Below are 19,050 nucleotides of genomic sequence, written 5' to 3'. Positions count from 1 at the left end.
AGAAAAGTGAGTGTGCGTGCTTCAGTAGAAAAACGCTTTTCCTCGAATTGGAAAGGCTGTCGGCGGGGATGGCCCCAGTTTGCGTTTCAGATGGAAAGTGGATCCTCGCAGCGCCCTCGCCTCCTCACACTCCTGATGAGAGAAAAGTTTGAGATTCTTTTTTTCGCCCATGCGGGGATCTGTGAAGGCTTGCTGTGAAGTCGCTTTTCCTCTGTTGCGGCTGTTTAAAACTGCGCAGCGAGAGTGGTTCTCTGCAGAGAACCTCGGTGGGAGAATTTGTGCAGAACGACTAAAGTGATTGGAACGAGGAGACACTGCAGTGTCTCTCCTGGCGGAAGTCTGTTGCCCGAAAAAGACAAGCAAGGGGAGGACAGCGCGCAAGTTGATTTCGGCGTCCAAGGGTGCGGCAGGAAGGCCGGAAGCGCAGACCGTCTGGTCTCGCCAAATTCACTGAAAATTTGCAGAATTTCCTCAGATCGAAAACCTGAAGAGCCGTTCGGACCACCCGCCACGAACGTTGTCACCGCTACGAGTTGGAGTCTCTGGGTTTTTCGGTGTGCACACCTGCTGTCGCGCAAGAAAATCTGGTTTTTTTGATGGTAAACGTTCACTCTTTTCCAGAGTCTCATCAAGTTTCTTCTGATTTCTGACTGCCTTTTCCTCGATGAACTTCAGCGGAAAGTCTGCGTGTCTCAACCTATGTCTCGGCGAAGAGTCTGTGTGTTTTGTCTCCCATCGTCCATCCCACAGTCTTTGCCTGGCTAAAACAACGCCCTCACTTTTTTCCGAACCTTTACTTCTGTCGGACATCTCAAAGATCTCGAGAGAAAAGGTTTCAAAGAAGAACCTGCGGAAAGAACCTGCAAGGTCCTCAATTGGCCAGCAGAAAAAGCGTGACCTTCTTTGCGCGACAGCTGGGGCCGATGTGCGAGTTCAACTGTCGATTTCTTTATTAGTAGAGGGTGGCGATTTCATCCAGGTTTTAGTTAAATCGAGAGTTGTGTCTCTTCTTCCGAAGTTCGCAAGGAGCTGAAAACAGTTTTCCCCGATCTTCACTCTGTTCTCTACTGCCTCTTCCACTCGTTTCGCTGCGACTTCTAGTGAGTACGCCAAGCGGAACGCCGAAGTCGCCAGAGCGCCCCCAAATCCAGCTTTTCCTTTTCTTGAAGTCGAGTTTCTTGCTTTCTTCAAGTGCCAGTCGCTCACTGCTTGCCAGCATTCTTGCGAAAGGAGTTCATCCCCGTTTTTCTCCCCTCTTCCCCGTTCCTCGGCGACAGCAAACGCCATTCACAGCCTACACACACTCGGGGGTGTACCGACACCGGACGCGCCTGCGGCAACACACCATTTCTTCGTCCGCAAATCTCGAGTTCTTCGCCATTCGTTTCCTCTCGAGGAGCCTTTCTGTGTTCCCGCACACTTCTCGTTTTCTTCAAAAGCGTTCAAGAGTTCCTCAGGGTCTCTCTGGAGGCTGTTCTCTGTTGGCATGTCTTCCGCTGCCGCCGCTTCCCCAGTTCCCCGTTCCGTGGTCCACTCTGAATCTCGCCCTCTGTTCCCCTCCCTGCTTCTCGGACCCCTCTCTGCTTCTCGGAGCATTTCCTGCATCTCTTTCGCTTGACGTCTCCTCCGTCCTTCGCGCGCCTCTGCGAGCTTTCGCGCGTTTCTCTGCACCGAGAAGGGGAAACCAGAACCGACGTCCCGTCCGCGAGACATATGAAACAGATTCAGTCGGACGCGTCTTCCTACCAGCGACTTTCGTTTGGAGGACGGACCGTCAACACAGCCAGATAACTCAGGACGCGTTTGCCGGTTCGGACTACCACGGTTTACCTTGTGCCTGAATGGGCGTTTCTCGCGTTTTAGTGTGAGGAGTTTTTGAAAGGAATTCCATCCAAAACTGACGTTTGTTACTGGTGACCTCATCGAGCGGCTGGTGCAGGCCGAGAGAATGAGGTCGGCCAGCGTCACCTCGGCTGTTCTCCCAATTCCACCTTTACATCTCCGAGGTCCTTGTTTACTGAGTCACAGTGTTCGTGTTTTCTCGGAGCGCGGTGCGTCTCGAGAAAATTCTCGCGTCAATCAGGCTGTACTCAAAGGACGCCTCCTCCTCGATTGAGGAGTCAAGGACGTAGAAACGGTTCCAGGCCTAGGGATGGCCTTGTGTGCATTGAAATTCACACAACTTGGCGCATCGAAGACGCTCGGATTCCAGTTCCCAGAAATGACCCTTTTATCTCCTCAGCTCAGAGGCGAGAAGCCGCCTTCAACTCTTTCCCCCTTTTCACTCCCGGGACTTGCCATCTTTGAGACTCACGTTCTCTCTTGGAAAGAGCTCCAAAGTCGTTGTCGGCTTCTTCGATTTGCGCTTCTCTTCATCCTTGCAAGTGCTCGCCCTGCTCTTCTCCCGTCTTCCCCGTCCTTCTCTCTCTTCTCTGCGGCGAACTCGACACTCTCCCAAACTACGGGTGCTGCCTGTTCTGTCTCCGTCGCCTCTGCTGTCTCTTCCTCGTCTTCTCAGTCTCCCTCTTCTTCTCCCCAGTCTTCTTACTCTTCTTACTCTTCTTACTCGTCTCCCGATGCATCCTCCGGCTCTTCGTCCCCTTCACCTTCTTTCTCTCCTTCACCGTCGGCCGCGGACGGAGTGCATGCGTTCCCGTTGCGGCGACTCGCTTTTGGCTCGTGTTTCAAGACACACGAGCAAGCAGCGTCTCTGCTGTCTCCTCTGCGCGCGCTGCTTCTGTCGGAGCGCGAGCGTCTGGAGGCCGAGGCCGAGAGGCGACGCGAGCTGCGGCGTCTGGAAAATGCAGTTTGGCACCGCGTCAAAGAACAGTCTCCGAACGCCTGGATCTGGATGGGCGACGCAGGATACGCGCGTAGGCTCGCAGGTTTAAAGCCTCGGTTGACACACTGAGGGAAGAAACCTTTGAAGCAAATCTACTTGCACAGCCGCCAGTGGAGAAGCGCAGCTCAGTCCTAGATAATAACAGAACGACCGCGTACGGCGCTCCGGTCTCTTCGTCTTCGTTGTTCTCTCCAGCCTTCGGTTCGCGTTTGTCTCTTGTCGCGTCTTCTGCTGGACTGCGCGGTCTCTCGCGAGCGGCGTATTGCCGCATCTGACGGTCCCTCTTCCTCGGACCTCGCGTCGTTTTCTCGTGTGTCGACGCTTCTGCGAACCGCCGCGCGCGCTGTGCTTTCTGCTCGCAGAGTCACACGACGTCGCCGCCGTCCGGCTGGCGCTGAAGCAAGTGAAGGACGTCGATCCGTTTCGCGAACTTCGCGCCTCTCTTCACTTCCTCGATGGCACATGGGATGACCACGACTACGGTCAGGAGTCGCATGCAGAGAAAATAGAGAAAGAAGAGAGCGAAAAGAACAGAGGAGCAAAGAAAGAAGAGGAAAGAAAAGAGAAGAAAGCCAGAACAAACAAAAAGAAAACACTCGTTTTCTGGTAGCCTCTGTTGCATGTTACGAACTTCACAAACTTCATGTGAGATCAAAAAGCCAAACTCTGAATCAGCTGATGGCGTCTTGTCTCCATCGGCGGTCACACGCTTCTTTGTCATGAACTACCTCGCTAAAAAGGGATCTACCTTTATCTATCTCTCGACAGTTGTCTCTCTATATCTATCTCCCTATCGCTCTTTCAACGCATCTGTCTATCCATCTCTGTTTATCTATGTCTATCTCTCTCTTTGTATCTGTCTATCTCTCTGTTTCAATCTATCTACCTATATTTGTATCTATATCTATCTATATCTATCTGTGTCTATCTGTCAATCTATCTTTCTATCTGTCAATTTATCTATATCTCTCTGTATATATACGTATATACTGAGATGGTATTGATATCTGCACCTCTGTCTGCATCTCTCTGTACTTGTCTGTGTACGAGTCTTGTGTCTCTCGAAATGTCTGTCAGTCTATCCTTGTCTCGCTGTATCTCTCTGTGTGGTGCGTCTCTCTCTCTTTGCCCGTGACTCTTGATTTCTCTCCAGTGTTGGCTCTCCGTCGGATGAGGACTTGCTTGCAGGCGGATGCGAGCGAGTTTCGCTTGTGTTTTTGTTTTCTTCTTGGGGCAGCGCGTCGGAAGGCCGCAGCCTCGTCTGAGGGATTTCGAGTTTCTCTTTGTACCCTCCTACGTCTCGTCTCTCTGTGCGTTTCGCCGGGTCGAAACGGAGAACGCGCGTCGACGTTTCTCCGTTTTTTCGTCGTTCTCTGTGCTCGGCAGGCATGAACGACGGCGGGCGGTTCCAGAAGAATCGGGAGCAGCTCCAACAAGCTTTTCTGGATTTCTTGGACACTCCAGCACAGTCGCCGCGACGCCAGGGACGTCGCGGAGTCTACTCTTCTCACGTTTTCGGCGTTCCTGTGCCGTCTGCTTCAGCGGCCAAGCCTCACGGAGTCCATCGAACAGCGGCAGAAGAGAACAAAGAGATCGAAGAGAAAAGAGAAAGGATGGGAGGCGCAGCAGAGCAGGACGAGGCGACGCCACGCACTGAGGAAGCGAAGGAGACAGAGACGCGCACAGCAGCGGGAGACAAGGAACAGGTTGGGAGTGAGAGCGCGAGGGAAGAGCCGAGAACGGACAGCGAAACGAACGGAGACGCAGACCGCGAGTTTGGCCAGAGAGAAGGAGAAGGAAAGTTCCTTCCAGGAACAGAAGTGAAGTTGATTCTCCTCGACACCCGATACGAACGCGACAACCATGTCATCCCGAGCGCCGGTTAGCCTTCTGCGAAGCATCTTTTCCTGGATGCTCTTCAGGCGCGAGGTTCGAACGAAAGGTCGCCTGCAGCGATGACGTCGGTGCCTTTTGGCGCTGTGAAAGCTTGGAGCAATTGAAGGATTCGACGCTCGGTGTTCTCAGCTGTTTCCGTATCGAATCAGCTTTGTGGTTCGCTTTCGCACGGGGGTCGTTGAGGCCGCGCGAGCAAACAACGGAGAGAGAAGCCACCGCTGAAGAGGGGAGAGCAACAGGTGGAGGGGTGTTGTCTCCTCGCCGCGCTTCTTTCGAGGAGGGGACGCGCCTTGTCGCCTGCTTCCAAGTTTTCTCTTTTGTCGTTTTCTTCTGCATTTCCTTCTCGCAGGAATGCTGGCGAACGCCAGTTGGCTGGCGCTCATCGCGGCGTCGACGCGCATGTTCTGTCACCTTTTTTCGTAGGTGTTTACGGGGGTGTACGGACACAGAGGTCGTATTTCACAGCTCGGTGCTTTTCGTCTCGCTGTGTGCCTCGTCGTCGCTCTCTTCTCGGGTGTTTCCTCCTTCTCTTCGACATCAGCGCGCTGTGGTCGCGGCTCTCTCTGCTGTCTCTCCGCAGTCTCTTCGCGTCCGGCGGTGTCACCGTGCTCGGCTCGCGCGCTCGACTGTTTCTCTCGTGTCTGCGTCGTCGCGGCTTCTCAGATTGGGAGGAAACTACGAAGGTGACATTCTGGGCGAGGAGCAGTGGAGATGGCTAGAGGCGCAGTTGACGAACTCGACAGCGTCTGTACACCTGATCGTCTCCTCCATTCAAGTAAGCGGACGACGCGTCGCGAATATACTACGTCATGTCGCAGCGCGGTGCTTCCTTGCTCCGTCTCGCCGACCCACCGCGGAAAGAGGCATCAGGAACGGTGGAACGCGTTTGCGTGACAGAATCAGCAGGCTGGTCTGGAGTCCAATGCTTTCGCCTCCCTTCAGGTCTCGACGACTCTTCCCCTTGTCGAGAGCTGGGGGCACTTTCCTCGAGCGAAGCAACGTCTCATCGACCTCCTCGAAAGCACCAAACCTGCAGGAGTTCTCTTCCTCTCTGGCGACGTCCACTTCGGAGAAATCTCTGGAAGCGAAGTCAGTTCGAAGAACTTCCAGTCTCACACGAGCTTCAGATGCATGCATTCATACAGGGAGTCTTGTAGGCAGTTCACTTTCCACAACCGGAGCGAGATGCCGTGTTCGCAGCCAGATGCTGATAAAAAAACATATACATATATATATATATATACATATATATATATGTATATGTATATAAGCATTTACTCCTTTTTGCTGTTCTGCATATATTCTGCATCTATACATGGGTAATTAAAATTGTGTTTTTCGATGTCTGTTTGCATGTGTGAAGTCAGTTGTAGGGCAACGCGTTCGTGAGCAGAGAGACTGTTCTTCTCGTGTCGGCATTTCGCCGAGCCTGGGTGTTTGCATGCGCATGCAGGGGAGAAGAATTTATCGGAAACGCTGGAGTTGTGGCCTAAGCACGGGTCGCGCGTTCTGCTTCTCGGGAACTGAGTTTCGCTCGAGCGCAAGTTTTCATTTTATCGAGAGTACTTATTCTCGTTGAGTGGAGCATGTCGCTCGCGAGGTTTCGAAGCCGCTTTCTGCAGAACCGAATTCACAGTTGGTGTCCAGGCACCCTCCCTGGCTGGAGGGGCGCGCTCAGGAACTCTGTCGTTTCAAAGTGGTAGATTTTCGGCTGCTCCATTTTCGCAGAGAAACGTTCTGGAGGTGACGAGCAGCGGCATGACTCACACTGCTGGGGACTCGTTTTGGAAGCGCCTTTTGCTCGAGAAATTGATTCTCCCCTTCTACAGCAACCACCGCAGGCAGCCGAGCGATGTCTACGTACACCGGAACTTCGGAGTCCTCGACGTTCGCTACTTGAACGCCAACGAGGAGGAAATCCGCAGCCATGCAGATGCCGCGCGCCTCGGACCCGGTGAGTGTCTCGTAAAAATGTGAACGTTTTTTGTCGGGGATATGCTGAAAAATGAACAGGACTTGGGTGCCGATTCGACTAAGAAATTTCAGTCCGAGTGAGATGCCTGTGAGAATCGAGAGAGACAACACACACACACAAGCTCTCTCAGTCGAATGGCCTCTCATGGGGGGGAGAATCAAGCACCAAGAGGTCTTCAGAAAGTCTTCAGTCCCCAGTCTCCTCTCTGACTGTGAACGGATCTGACAGGGATCGTAGACGCAGGTCGTCCTCACACCTACGCACCTGGAATGCTTGGTCTCTTTGCATGAATATCTCTAAAGTACACCTATACATAGACGTATATATATATATATACATATATATATATATATATATGGACCCTTTTACACGTACATGTATATATATATATATATATATATATATGGACCCTTTTACACGTACATGTATATATATATATATGGACCCTTTTACACGTACATATATATATATATATATATATATATATATATATGCTTGCAGATATATAAATGCTTGTATATGCATATCTGAATGTCTCCGTCCGATCTGGGCGAATGGGTTGATTTGGAAGCAGGCGCCAGGTGGAGGTGCCTGCGTTGGCAGGGAGTGTCTCGGGTGTACGTACACGGCAGTTCCGGTTTTTTTGTGCGCTCGCTGTTTCTGCTTTGTCAGTGGCTTTCGTGGAACTCGACTTGAAAATTCGAGACTCGAGCACCGGCGTTGTGGGGTTGTCAGCGAAGCAGACGTTTTCCACGCGTCCTGCGTCTGCGTCTCCGCCTGCGAGGGAGACGGACAGCCGCGCGCGGGGGACCGCTTTCGCGAGGCAAAACTTTGCAGAGTTCTCAGCTCCGACTCCCGCGGTGGTCCTGCATCCGCGATCCTGGACTGAGGCGTTTCTGCTGTGGCTTCTGTGGCCTCTGTTTCTTCTTCTGCCCCCTGCGCTTCTCTGTTTCCTCGTCGTGAGGATCTGCCGCAGGCGTCGCGGCGTCCTGCGACATGCGACAGAAGAATCGAAGGCTGGAGAGCAGAAGACAGAGAGGAAGAAGGGAGGTCGAGGCGGCTGTCGCTGAGGAGGGCGGCGCGAGCGCAGAGACGGAGAAGACAGAGAAAAACGCGAAGGGAAGCAGAGAGCAGAGAAAAAAAAGAGAGGCGAGAGCAGCTGAAGAAGCCGCGAGGCGCAAGACAAAGGCGGACCCAAGAGACAGATAGACTCGGTGCCATTGATCGCTCGACAGATAGCATAGACAGAAGAGGTAGACGAGCAAAATGGAGACCGAAATAGATAGACAGGTAGACGAGACAGAATGGAAGTAGATGCAGAGATAAAATGTAGAGTTGTGCCTGGATCAATAGATCGAGAAAGAGACATCGAGAGAGCAGAAGGAAGAGGCGGCTTGTACGAGAGGGCAAACGGAGGCGCAGGAGTCAGGAGGAGCGAAGCGTCAGAGAAAGATAGAAGAGAAAACGTTGAGACTTGGAGAGAACGAGAGAGGCAAGAAAGGAATGAATCAGATCGGACGCTTGGCGGAGAGGGAAGCCGATGAATGACCAGAGAACGAGAGGACAAGAAGAACATGGGCGACGCGAGAAAAAGGCGACGAGCTCTCTGCGGAGTCACAGACAATTCGAAAGGCGCCGCGGAGAGTTTCGATTCTCTCAGAAAAATGTCGTTGTTCTCCGAGACAGAAACTCCAGACGGCCCGCGGAGGTGCTGTCGTGTCATCTTCTCAGAGAGAGACCTCTGAGGACGTCGACAGTTCAGACGAAGATGCTCTTGTTCCTTTTTCTCCGTCGCGTTGTCTCCTCCCCTCGTCCTGCTTCCTTCTCGCATCTCCGCAGCCAAGGCACAGCGCAGACGAAGAACGACAGAAGCGTTTTTTTCCAGATTTCTCATTGGATTCTGGACGCAGAAAAAAGACCTTTCTTCTAGGTTTTCTTTCGACAGCAAGACACGAGAGGATAACGTTTTCTGCGTCTCCCGTGTTTGTGGGAGAGGCCTGAAGAGATTTCTCATTTTTCCGGTTCTTTGTTCTTTCTTTGCTCGCGTCCGTCACCTCCTTGTCGGTTGCGGATGCGTGTAGTTAATCAACGCTTGAACTTGTTACCTTTCTCGTTCTCACAACCTACTCCCCACACACACTTGCGGAAATCGACTTTCGCACCCGGTGCTCTCCAGGCCTTCGGCTGGCTTCTAAGTCGCCTTCCCTCGTTGAAAAAACAAGCAATCAGGCGGCGAAGCTTGGCAGTGTTGAATAGTTTAGAAAAGCAATTCTTGAGGAAGCTGAAAGCTCAGACCTTGGCTTTCTTGCACAGTCCGGAACTGCAGTGGCGATACTCCTACCGTTGATTAGGCAACTCACTTCTACACACCGTCTCTTTTCAGCTTGTTTCACTGCTTGCCTTATAATGACTTTATGTTACTGATTACTCTCCCAGTCACCGTTTCGTCAGAGGCACTGTCTGTTGCGTTTCTTCGCATTCTTTTCGAGCTGCCTCGAGGATTTTCGAGTTTCTCCTAGAGAGACAAAGACGCCCGGCAAGAGCATGAGTGAAGAAGACGCAGTGTGGAGCTCCCGATCGTTGCTGCGGCCAACATGAATCCTCGTTCTCCTTTTCGAGGTGAGGGTGCTACTGACGCAAGCGCAACAGGAAGCCTCACAGCAGTGCAGTTCGTCGCTTCGCTTCACTTGGTCAGAAGAGACGACGCAGCAGAGAGTTCCGCGACGTGTGTGAGGCAAGAGAGTGAGGAATGGACTTCAGACTTCGGAACTTCGACGGAAATGAAACTCCACAGACAGGAGGAATGTGGATGAGCAAGCGGAGGGGCGAGAGACGCCGAGACTGGACCACACCTACACAGACGCAAGCAGCAGCGAGCTTGCTCGGAGAGGCAGTTCTTCATCGCTGCCTCCTCGCTCTTTCGTTCTTCCATGGTGCCTGCAAAGCAGCAACTGCGGCTTCTCGCTTTCCCTTCTCGCGCCTTCGTCCACAAGAGGAGGCAAGAACGTTTCTGGAAACGAAAGAAAAACAATTCATCAGTGTTCAGGCGAGAGCCCCAGGCAAGCGCACAGCTTGCGAGGACGTTCAACCGTCTCCTTAGCTTCACAGATCGCGACAGAAAGGGAACGGACGTCGCCTCGCAGATGCGTTCAAGCTGCGAAACCGTCTGCGCGCGTTGGACACAAACCATGGTTCGGCGCCAACAGAACGAGCAAGAAAAAGAGCAAGAAAAAGACGCCAGCAACAGAGAGCGCCTGCCAAGAGGAAGGAAGCGACGCAGCACGGGGGTGTCGCATAGGGCAAGAAAAACAAAACAAGCATGAACGAGGCGACAGTAAGGCTCGATGGAAAACGACAGAGGTCTGTCTGCCAAGGGAGAAACAGCAGAGTCAAAGAGGTTTGTGGAAGAGAACGAAGAGAGACAGAGAGCTTCGAGGGAGAGAGAGAGGACCAACAAAGGTCTGCGACAAACGAGGAGCCTGTTCTTCCAACTTTCTCTTTCTTCTTTCGCCTCTCCGGTAGTCCAGCCTCTCTCCTTGTCGCGTTCGTCTTTCGGTCCTTCTCCTCGTCTTGTGTTCTCATTTCTTCTGCGTCCCCCTCGACTTCTTTACGCGTCTGTTCGCCATGCAAACGGGACTGTCTCTATTCTGCATCCTCGTCTGAGGCGGTCGTCTGGCGCCTGCCTTTGCCGGGGCGCCCCTTTGTCTCTCGCCGCGTTTCCTTCTCGGCTTTCTCCGCGATTTCCGTCTTTCGTCTTCTTCCTCGACTCGCGCCTCCGCCCTGTCCTGCAGGCTCGTCTTCTCCGCTGCTGGCGCCGTTGGACGACGGCGGCTGCTTCTCTGCACTGCCGTCGAACGCGCCGCCTTTTCCTGGGATCTCCGCAGTCCCCGACGGAGGCAGAGGAAGGAAAACCTTCAGAGGCGACGCCGCAGGTCTGCGGAAGGACTCTGAGGCAGACGCCTTGTCGAGGGACGTCCTGAAGAGAAAAAAGCGAGCTTCAGGCTGTGCTCGAGTTTCCATCAGTCGAATGCGCAGCGCCAGCACCGACTCTGGAAAGCGCCAATCTATAGGATCGCAACGTCTGACTAGAAACGGACGCCTTGTCGGTTCTACCTTCGCGAATAGCCTGCGATGCCAAGGACTTTACAAACGACTGGAAAGAGTCCAGTTTCGAGAAGCAGATGACCTATCAATACGCGCCTCTGTCAACGACTACTACATCGCATCCAGGCAAAGCTTTTCTCGTAGACTGCAGGCAGTCAAAGTTCCAACCGACAGCGCGAACAGAAAGACATGGGGGGGAGAGGGCTAATGGCGGTGAGAAAGTCGCCTTCTCGCTCCTTCCTCACTCATCTCTCTCTTCTTTGCTTTTTCTACTTGGTGCGTTCTGTCCTCAGTGCGACGCCTCACCACATGTCTCCGGAAAGTTCCCTCCTTCTTTTCTGCCGACTCTCCGGCTCGGTCTCTCTCTTCTCTCTTTCACTATGCACCCTCTTTTTCCTCTCTCCCGGCTGTTTTCTTCTCTCTTTTCTACGCTTCTCCATTTCATGCGCGTCTGTCGCTTCGTGTGCCATCCCCGTCGTTCGCTTCTGGAGCCTCCGCTCCGCTGGCTGCTGCAGCCGTTTTTGCATACCCTCTGCCGCGTCTGCGCCGGGCGCTGCCAGGCCTCGCAGCTTCTTCCTCCGCGACGGACGCGGCCAGCGAGGGAGAGACAAGATGGCTTCCTCGCGTCGCGCGCGGAGAGGCGCTGTGGTCGCCTTCGTCTGAAGAAGAGCGCAGGCCTGAAAAGCCGCGCGAATACGCGCAGCGAAAACGCGGCAACGGAGAAGAGCGCCAAATACAGGAAGCCGAAACAGAGGTGCACAGAAATGTGAAACGAACAGAGAAAACACAGCGACAAAAAGACAGAAACACAGAAGAACAGACCTGCGACATCTTCAAATACGGTCACACCCTTAAATTCACAAGCCAACGCATGCAGTCAAAACTACATATCAATGCATGTGCATCATCACACGCACACAAGCATATCCATACCTACGACATATCTACATATCTACATATACATATATATTTACATATATATTTAAATATATCTACATATATATATATATAGTTCATAAATATGCACAGACAGACATATGATGCATTCACATATGCGAATATGCAGGCATGCGTCGACTAGCCTTCTTGAGCATGATTGTTTTTTCCTCTTCGAGATTTTGGAATCCGTTGATTTCCTCGACCTCCCCCCTGTATCGTTGGAGGTAGTCTCTGTGCTCCTCACGGCCCTAGCAAATGGTGTAAAACAGGAGCTTCTCCTCTAGTAGCGCGGCGAGTCGTTCTCTGCTTTTCTTTCGCTCGCGAGCTCTTACCTCGCGCAGGACTGTGTACGTCTGTGTTTCTCTTCTTCTCACTCTGACCTCTTTCTCTCCGCGGCCTCCCAACCCTTCGCGTTCCGTCCTCAGCTGTCTCTACACCCGCCTCCGCGGCGCCGGCCTCGACTGCATGCGCAGAGGGAACGGAGACGCTCTCCGGAGCGGAGACAGGCGGAGGAGACTCAGGAGTCTCTCGAACTGGAGAAGAAGGCCCCTCGGCTTTTCCACTTTCTGCATGGTCTTCAGGTCTCGCTCTCTCTCCCCTCTGCTTCTTAAGAGGCCTGGCGCTTTCAGGTGGAGACGCACATCGAGCTCGCGTTCGTCCATCGATAGACGCTTGCTCCTCTTGTGCCGCTTCTGCATTTGCTGTCGAGAAAGGGAGCTCTTCCACCTTCTTCCCGACGTTTTGGCGCCGCGGTGAAGCTGTCTCCATCGTCTCTTCCACTCCGTGGACTTCCTTCTTCTCTTCGTTCTCGCCTTTCTCCTGTGCCCTGTCTTGTGTTTCGTTTTCTTCCGGTTTCTTCTTCCCGTCTTGGGCTCTTCGTCTTCGTCCTCGACTTCTCGTTTCCTCTTCTCTCTCGCCTGTCTCCTCTTTCTGTTCTCTCTCGCCTGTCGCCTCTTTCTGTTCTCTCTCCTCTTTCTGTTCTCTCTCGCCTGTCGCTTGTTTCTGTTCTCTCTCGCCTGTCGCTTGTTTCTGTTCTCTCTCGTCTGTCGCTTGTTTCTCTTCTCCCGCTTCGTCCTTTGTTGTCTCGAGCGTCAGTTCAGGTGTCTCGACAGAGACGGCTTCTTCGTGTGCGTCTGCGAAGTCCTGCTCCACGTCCTCTGCTTCTGTTCGTTTTTCGGCGTTGCGCAGCTGGACTTGGCAGATCCCCTTCTCGAGCTGCGATACGCGACTGAGGAGCATCTTCACTTTCAGCTGGGCAGCCCTGGCGACAAGACCCTCTCGCTCGTTTTGTCTCTTCACTTCCGCCAAGCGCCTCTCGCCTTGCTCCATCTGCGCGCGTGCCTCCTCCAGCGCAAACTGCAGACTTTCTTCTCTCTCCTGCTTCATCTTTTCCGAGGTCTCCTTCTCGCGCGTCAGAGTCTGGATCTCCTCTCTCTGCACATTCACTTTCAACTGCAGATCCACCAAAAGCGGCTGCGTCTCTGCAACCTGCTTCTGCAGAGCGACGAGTTTCGCCTGCGTCTCCTCCAAACGGTCTTCGGCCTCTGCGAGGAGTCGCCTCAACTCCGTCCGCATCTTTTCGGAGTTCTGGCGATCCTCCGCTGCCGCTGCTCTCTCCTCCGCGACGGCGCGGTTGATTTCGTCTCTCTCTGTTGCCTTCAGCGCGGCGACTTCTCTCGCCAGACTCTCTTTCTCCTCGTCGCGCTGCTTCGCCTTCGCCTCCTCTTCCGCGCGGTCCGCGCTGAACCTCGCCTGCGCCTCCTCCTGCTCGAGACGCGCGTTCTCCAGCTGCATCTGCAGCGTCTCCACTCTCGCTTCCAGAGAGCAGACTTCCTCTGCTCTCTCGGCCAATCGTGCGTTCGCCTCAGACAGGACTGCTTGCAGCTGCGCCTTCTCGCGCAAGTGCTCTGCGCGTTCGGCAGAGACCGCAGACTCGATCTCCTTCGTGTGTGTCTCCACCGCTGCTGCGAAACGTTGCCTCAGTTCCTCTTCTTTGCCTTTCCAGCTCGCGACTTCTGCCTCCAACGCGGCCTGCCTTTCTGCCGCTGCTCTCCGGATACCCTCGGCCTCCACTTTCGCTGTCTCCAAACTGATCCGCTCATCTCCAGCAGCCGCGTCTTCTTCGCGTGTACGTCGAAAGGCCTCTTGGGCCTCACACAACTCCTTCGCTTTTTGGGTCACCTCTTTCTCTCTCTTCTCCATCTCTTTCTTCAGCTCCTTCTCTCTCTTCTCCATCTCCTTCTTCAGCTCCTTCTCTCGCTTCTCCATCTCCTTCTTCAGCTCATTCTCTCGCTTCTCCATCTCCTTCTTCAGCTCATTCTCTCGCTTCTCCATATCCTTTTCTCGCTTCTCCATCTCCTTCTTCAGCTCTGCTTCCATCGCTTCCACCTTGCTTTTCGTCTCGCTTTCTGCCTCTCTCGTTCGTCGTTCGAGCTCTGCATTTGCCTGCTCGAGAGCGTCCTTCTCCTTCCTCGCGGCCTGCAGAAGCCTTTCAAGACTTTCTGCCTTCTCTGCATGCGCCTTGACTTGCGCCTCCTTCTCTCTCGACTCGTTCGCAAGCGACGTCAGCTTCTCTTCAGCTGCGGCAAGCTGCGCCTCAAGCGTCGTCACCTCTGTTGCTCTCCCCCGATCGACAGACGCCCGCGACATCTTGGTTTCTGCGAGGCGCTTCTCTGCAGCCTCCAGCTGCTTCTTCATCCTCTCCAGTTCGTCATGTAGAGCCTGGCTCTCTGTCGCCTGCCCGCGCCAACGTTCCGCGTCTGTCGACTCGGGGGCCAAGTCCTTCTTCCCAGCGCCGCTGTCGAGCAGCGAACGGAGCGACGCGAGCTTCGTCTGCATCTCGGACGCGTACGACTCCGCTGCAGCGCCGAGAGTCTCCACTCGCTTCTGTCTCTCTGCCGCCGGCAAGGCGGCGCAGTTCTCTGGCAGAGGAGATTGAGGCGAACTCGAGCGACTGGCTGTGCAGGCGCTTCCGGCCTCCCGAAACGACAGCAACTCCGCCACCTGCAGAAACGCAGAGAAACACAGCGAAGGGATGGAAGAAAGGTCGCATGTACCTGAGTAACCTTCAAAGAGTGTAATGTTTCACTCACTCAGAGAGCTTCCTTAGCCGGTACACCGGGAAGACGTACATACGCTACGAACCTGGTTCTTCTGCATGCACAGTATTCTCCGTTTCTCTCTGTATCTGTATGCCTACAAGCAGAAGCATAACTGTCTGTGTCTTAGAGCATGCCGCCACAGCAGTCGTAGATGGAAAAGAGGTACGCGGAAACGAGTCTCCTGAGGCGCCTGGAGCGTCAGCGCCTGCGCTGGGCGCGCAGCCCACCTTGCAGAAAACTGTCTCTGAACAAGAGATTTCTCTGCACCTGGATTCAACGAGACATTTCGTGACGAACTTGACAGAGCCAGTGCTGGTGACTCTGGGTCCTTCGTGTGAGATGTCCTGGATCTGCGAAATCGGAAAAGCTCGAATTACCTGCTGCTGAAGGCCTTGGTTGATGACGTGGACCTTCTCCAGTTGCAGCATGTGTTCGCAGATTTCTTCTTCTCTCCGACGCAGTTCGCCGCGCAGGACAGACAACTCGGTCTCCACTTTCTGCACAAAAAGCAACGCAAAGGCTGAAGCTTCTGCAAAGCAGAAGAACGCAAAGGCTGACGTTCTCCAGAAGGAAAGGACAAAGTCACAGGCGAACGCGACTGCAGAGTCAGAAACGCAGAAAATGCGGATATCGAGGAGACAGCGAACACCAGAGAGTTTTCGACAGTCCACCTAACTCAAGCAGGCCGCACGCAACAAATGTAAGATTCAAAAAAAAGATGCGAAAGGACCGGGAGAAAGAGACACACATCTGTGCAAAGATATGTCTGTCAATCTATCAAAAATGGAACGTCTTCATCACTATAAACACTTACGAAAAACACTCTACATTCTAGCATTCGCCATCTGCCTCTCTACATATAATATATATATATATAATATATATATATATCATATATATATATATAGAGAGAGAGAGGTATACATATGTATCTACTCTATGTGAGAGCTTCTTCACGTGTTTGAATGTCCCTACATATATACATATATATATATATATATACATATATACATATCTATACATATATATATATATATACATATATACATATCTATACATATATATATATATATACATATCTATACATATATATATATACATATATACATATCTATACATATATATATATATATACATATACACATATCTATACATATATATATATATACATATCTATACATATATATATATATATACATATACACATATCTATACATATATATATATATATATATATATATATATATATACATATCTATACATATATATATATATATACATATATACATATCTATACATATATATATATATATATACATATACACATATCTATACATATATATATATATACATATCTATACATATATATATATATATATGGATAGTCATGTTTAAGTATGCATGGAGATAGACAAGCCAGTAGAAATGACATGAGCAGACATATACAGATGGGCGCGTAAGTGCAGGCGTAAAAGCGGATGCTGTTTGCGTACCAGTTGTTGCTCCGCTGCGAGGTTCGATGCAGAACGCAGCTGTTCTCGAAGAGAGGTCACTTCCGCAGACAGAAGATTTTTTTCTTTTTCTTCTTCTCTCTCCAGTTCCCTTCTCTGTTCCTCCAACTGCATGCGTTGCTCCTGAGCCGTCAGCTGGGCCTCCAGTTCCTCAACGCGCCGGCGGCTGACTGTCTCCTTCTCCAAAGAAACCTGGAAAAAGAAAGATACGTTTCTCGATCAGGCTCGATCCTCAAAAAAAGCAGGTGTATCTCGAGGTCCTTCACCCACTGAAAAACACCGGACGAAACGTCTGCGGTGGAAGATACCTTTCAAATGATCTGTGCAATATGAACACAAGTATACAAACCTACGCATACATATATATCTAGATATATATGTCAATATATTCATGTGTCTGTGCACGTAAGTATGGACATTCTTTTTTGAGAGACTTCGATAAAGAAATTGAGTGTAATGCAGCAAAGTGTGGGGTTGTTTTTTCCAGTTGTCTTTTCGACTCGCATTCTGTTTTCGTTCGTATCTCCCTCACAAAAAAGACAGTCTTGTCCCATCTCCTCTCGTTTGCCTTTCTCAGCATCCTTGCCGTTCCACCTCGGTCTCCCTCTCCTCCCCGTTTTCTTCCTCGACTTCCTCTCTGCTAGTGTAGTCTCCCGTTCCTCTTCGCCTGCGCTTGGGTCGTTCAGTTGCATGCTTTCTTCGCCTCTCGCCTGTCCTGCCCTCTCTCCGCTTCCGCGCGTTTTCTTCTCGCTTCCTCACCTTGAGCGCGGCAACGAGCGATTCACTCTGAGACGCCGCGCGCTCCCACTGAGACGCGGCGTACTTCACCATTTCCCCCGCTGCCTTGAGCGCCGCATTCAACGTTTCTGGACTTCCTCGCCTTCCTCTCTCTCCTCGCTCTCCCCCGTCGGTCCTCTCCGGTCCTCCTCGCTGCGTCTGCGAGCTCCGTCGTTCTCCGGAGAGCAGCGGCTCTGTCGAGTCGTGGAGAGGAGAGACGCCATTGGACGCGAACGGCGCTGCATGCGCCGAAGGCAGGGGGAAGGGTGGACTTGCATGCGTTCCGGGAGAGGGAGGAGAAAGAGAGGAAAAGAGGAGATGGCGCCGACGCTGCTGAACTGAAGTCCACTCTCCCCGCACATGCGGCGGAGGCTCCGACGGATGCGCCATCTGCACAGACGAAACTCTGAGAATCTCCCCAGGACACCGTACAGAGAATGGACAAAGAGGAGACGCCAGAGAAGCAGGGGGAGGAAACGACAGGGGAACAGGACTCTGGGGGACTGCAGGTCGCATGTGAGAGGACGTCCAGAGTTGCAGAGCCGCAGGCCTCTCTTTCGTAGAAAGGAGGCTCGAATCTTATACCTCCAGGAAGGAGGAGAGCGCCGCTGAAGTCGGCACAGGGCGTAGGCACCTCGCTTCTTCGTTCCTCAACTGCCGAAAAGAAGAAAAGCAATTGGCTGGCGCTCGAGAGGCCGAAAAAAATCGTCAGACAGAGGTAGCGGAAGTTACAGGAGACAACCACACATCTTGGGAGCGTCGGAGTCTTGCCTGTCAGGAACGACGGGGGTGTGAAAGAGAATGCAGAGAGGCGCTTGGAAGACAAAGGGGATTCGGACGTTGTGGTTTCGGCTGTCTTTGAAAGAGGTTGAAAAGGAGAGAGGAAGTTCGTTGTATTCCACGAGGAAAACGAAGAAATTCAAGCACCCGTCGAGAGAGTTTTCCTCGAAAGTCGCCGGCGAGCGCCTTCCTCGTTTAGAGCGGAGACAAGTTGAGCGCGGAAGTCAGCCATAAATCTCAAAGTCACACGAAGATCTGCATGATAAACATCTTGTTGGTTACAGAGGAACCAGACAAGGAACGCCCTCCACGGGAGAAAAACCGGGTGCCAGGTGACCACGGCGTATTTCTGTCAGAAACACACACGTTTCTGGACGGCGGAAAGTAGATTTTCGCCGGTCCAATAAGAAAAAAGGAAAGGTTCTTTCAAGGAGGAGACAAAAGTGGCAGATTCCACGGGAAACAGAGCTTCAATCTGACTTCCTGAAGAGGACGGGAGGGGAGGCTCGGACGCCTGCGGACCAGAACGCATGCACGCTTCGATTTTCCAGAGTTTTCCACTGCGACAGTCGCGGAAGCTTCCTCACAAATTCCACATCTTTCTTGAAAGTCCAGAGAACGACGAATAAAACGAAGGGGTGGTTCCTCCGGGGAACGACGAAAGGGGAAGGACAACGCGTAGTGAGGTATACGAGACTGTCCGGAAGACAACTGGGCAGCAACAGAGGATGTAGCTATCGTATTTAGGCGACAGCACACAGATTACACCTGTGGTCCTCTTTGAAAGAAGTAGAAAAACGCGCAGGATCTTTGAGAGGATCCTGTCGAGGTTCATTCGATTTGCGAGTGGAAGGAGCGAGGCGTTTTCAGAAGCTTTCTCGTTCATCCCGGCAGCAAAAAACGACGCGAACGCTTCAGACCTCTGCAAGTCGAGAACAGGTTGAGAGTAGCGAAGCACAGAGTTGCTAGAGAAAGGGAACTTTTCCAGAGTCTTTTTCCGGAACACCAGTCGAAACAAAGCGGCAAAACGTGCCATTCCGGCTGTGTGTGTCAACGACGCGCGCTCCGAGACACCGAGAGACGTCGTTCTTGGACTTTCTTCCAGACACCGCCGTGCAGAGACTC

General features: G+C 52.3%; 2 protein-coding genes across 2 annotated transcripts; one reads left to right on the top strand and one right to left on the bottom strand.

Annotated features, from left to right (window-relative positions):
• The first annotated feature begins 499 nt into the window (after positions 1 to 499).
• On the top strand, positions 500 to 8,844 carry TGME49_265830 (phosphodiesterase/alkaline phosphatase D family protein). The gene is made up of 8 exons (XM_018781411.1): positions 500 to 2,873; positions 3,205 to 3,324; positions 4,229 to 4,723; positions 5,088 to 5,157; positions 5,402 to 5,513; positions 5,681 to 5,827; positions 6,467 to 6,692; positions 7,386 to 8,844. Exons 1-8 carry the CDS (start codon positions 2,153 to 2,155, stop codon positions 7,781 to 7,783), a joined length of 2,289 nt encoding a protein of 762 aa, XP_018636290.1. The 5' UTR covers positions 500 to 2,152; the 3' UTR covers positions 7,784 to 8,844.
• A 165-nt stretch (positions 8,845 to 9,009) lies between these two features.
• On the bottom strand, positions 9,010 to 18,357 carry TGME49_265840 (hypothetical protein). Its single transcript, XM_002368652.2, has 6 exons — positions 17,128 to 18,357; positions 16,351 to 16,560; positions 15,235 to 15,354; positions 12,089 to 14,759; positions 11,347 to 11,494; positions 9,010 to 10,689 (listed from the first exon to the last, which is right to left on the bottom strand). Exons 1-6 carry the CDS (start codon positions 17,659 to 17,661, stop codon positions 10,356 to 10,358), a joined length of 4,017 nt encoding a protein of 1,338 aa, XP_002368693.2. The 5' UTR covers positions 17,662 to 18,357; the 3' UTR covers positions 9,010 to 10,355.
• Positions 18,358 to 19,050: the final 693 nt, after the last annotated feature.

Source organism: Toxoplasma gondii, chromosome IX (assembly GCF_000006565.2).
Source record: "Toxoplasma gondii ME49 chromosome IX, whole genome shotgun sequence".
NCBI lineage: Eukaryota > Apicomplexa > Conoidasida > Eucoccidiorida > Sarcocystidae > Toxoplasma > Toxoplasma gondii.
Note: the sequence above shows the minus strand (reverse complement) of the source record. Positions and strands in the feature narration are given on the sequence as shown.

Excerpts from the sequence above, each read along its gene's own strand:
- TGME49_265830 (XM_018781411.1), top strand. The coding sequence starts at position 2,153 with ATGGCCTTGTGTGCATTGAAATTCACACAACTTGGCGCATCGAAGACG. Across the intron at positions 4,724-5,087 it reads CCATGTCATCCCGAGCGCCG|GAATGCTGGCGAACGCCAGT; the intron begins GTTAGCCTTCTG and ends TCCTTCTCGCAG. Across the intron at positions 5,828-6,466 it reads GAGAAATCTCTGGAAGCGAA|AGAAACGTTCTGGAGGTGAC; the intron begins GTCAGTTCGAAG and ends CCATTTTCGCAG.
- TGME49_265840 (XM_002368652.2), bottom strand. The coding sequence starts at position 17,661 with ATGCGACCTGCAGTCCCCCAGAGTCCTGTTCCCCTGTCGTTTCCTCCC. Across the intron at positions 16,561-17,127 it reads CGCTCGTTGCCGCGCTCAAG|GTTTCTTTGGAGAAGGAGAC; the intron begins GTGAGGAAGCGA and ends TTCTTTTTCCAG. Across the intron at positions 15,355-16,350 it reads TCGCAGCGGAGCAACAACTG|AAAGTGGAGACCGAGTTGTC; the intron begins GTACGCAAACAG and ends CTTTTTGTGCAG.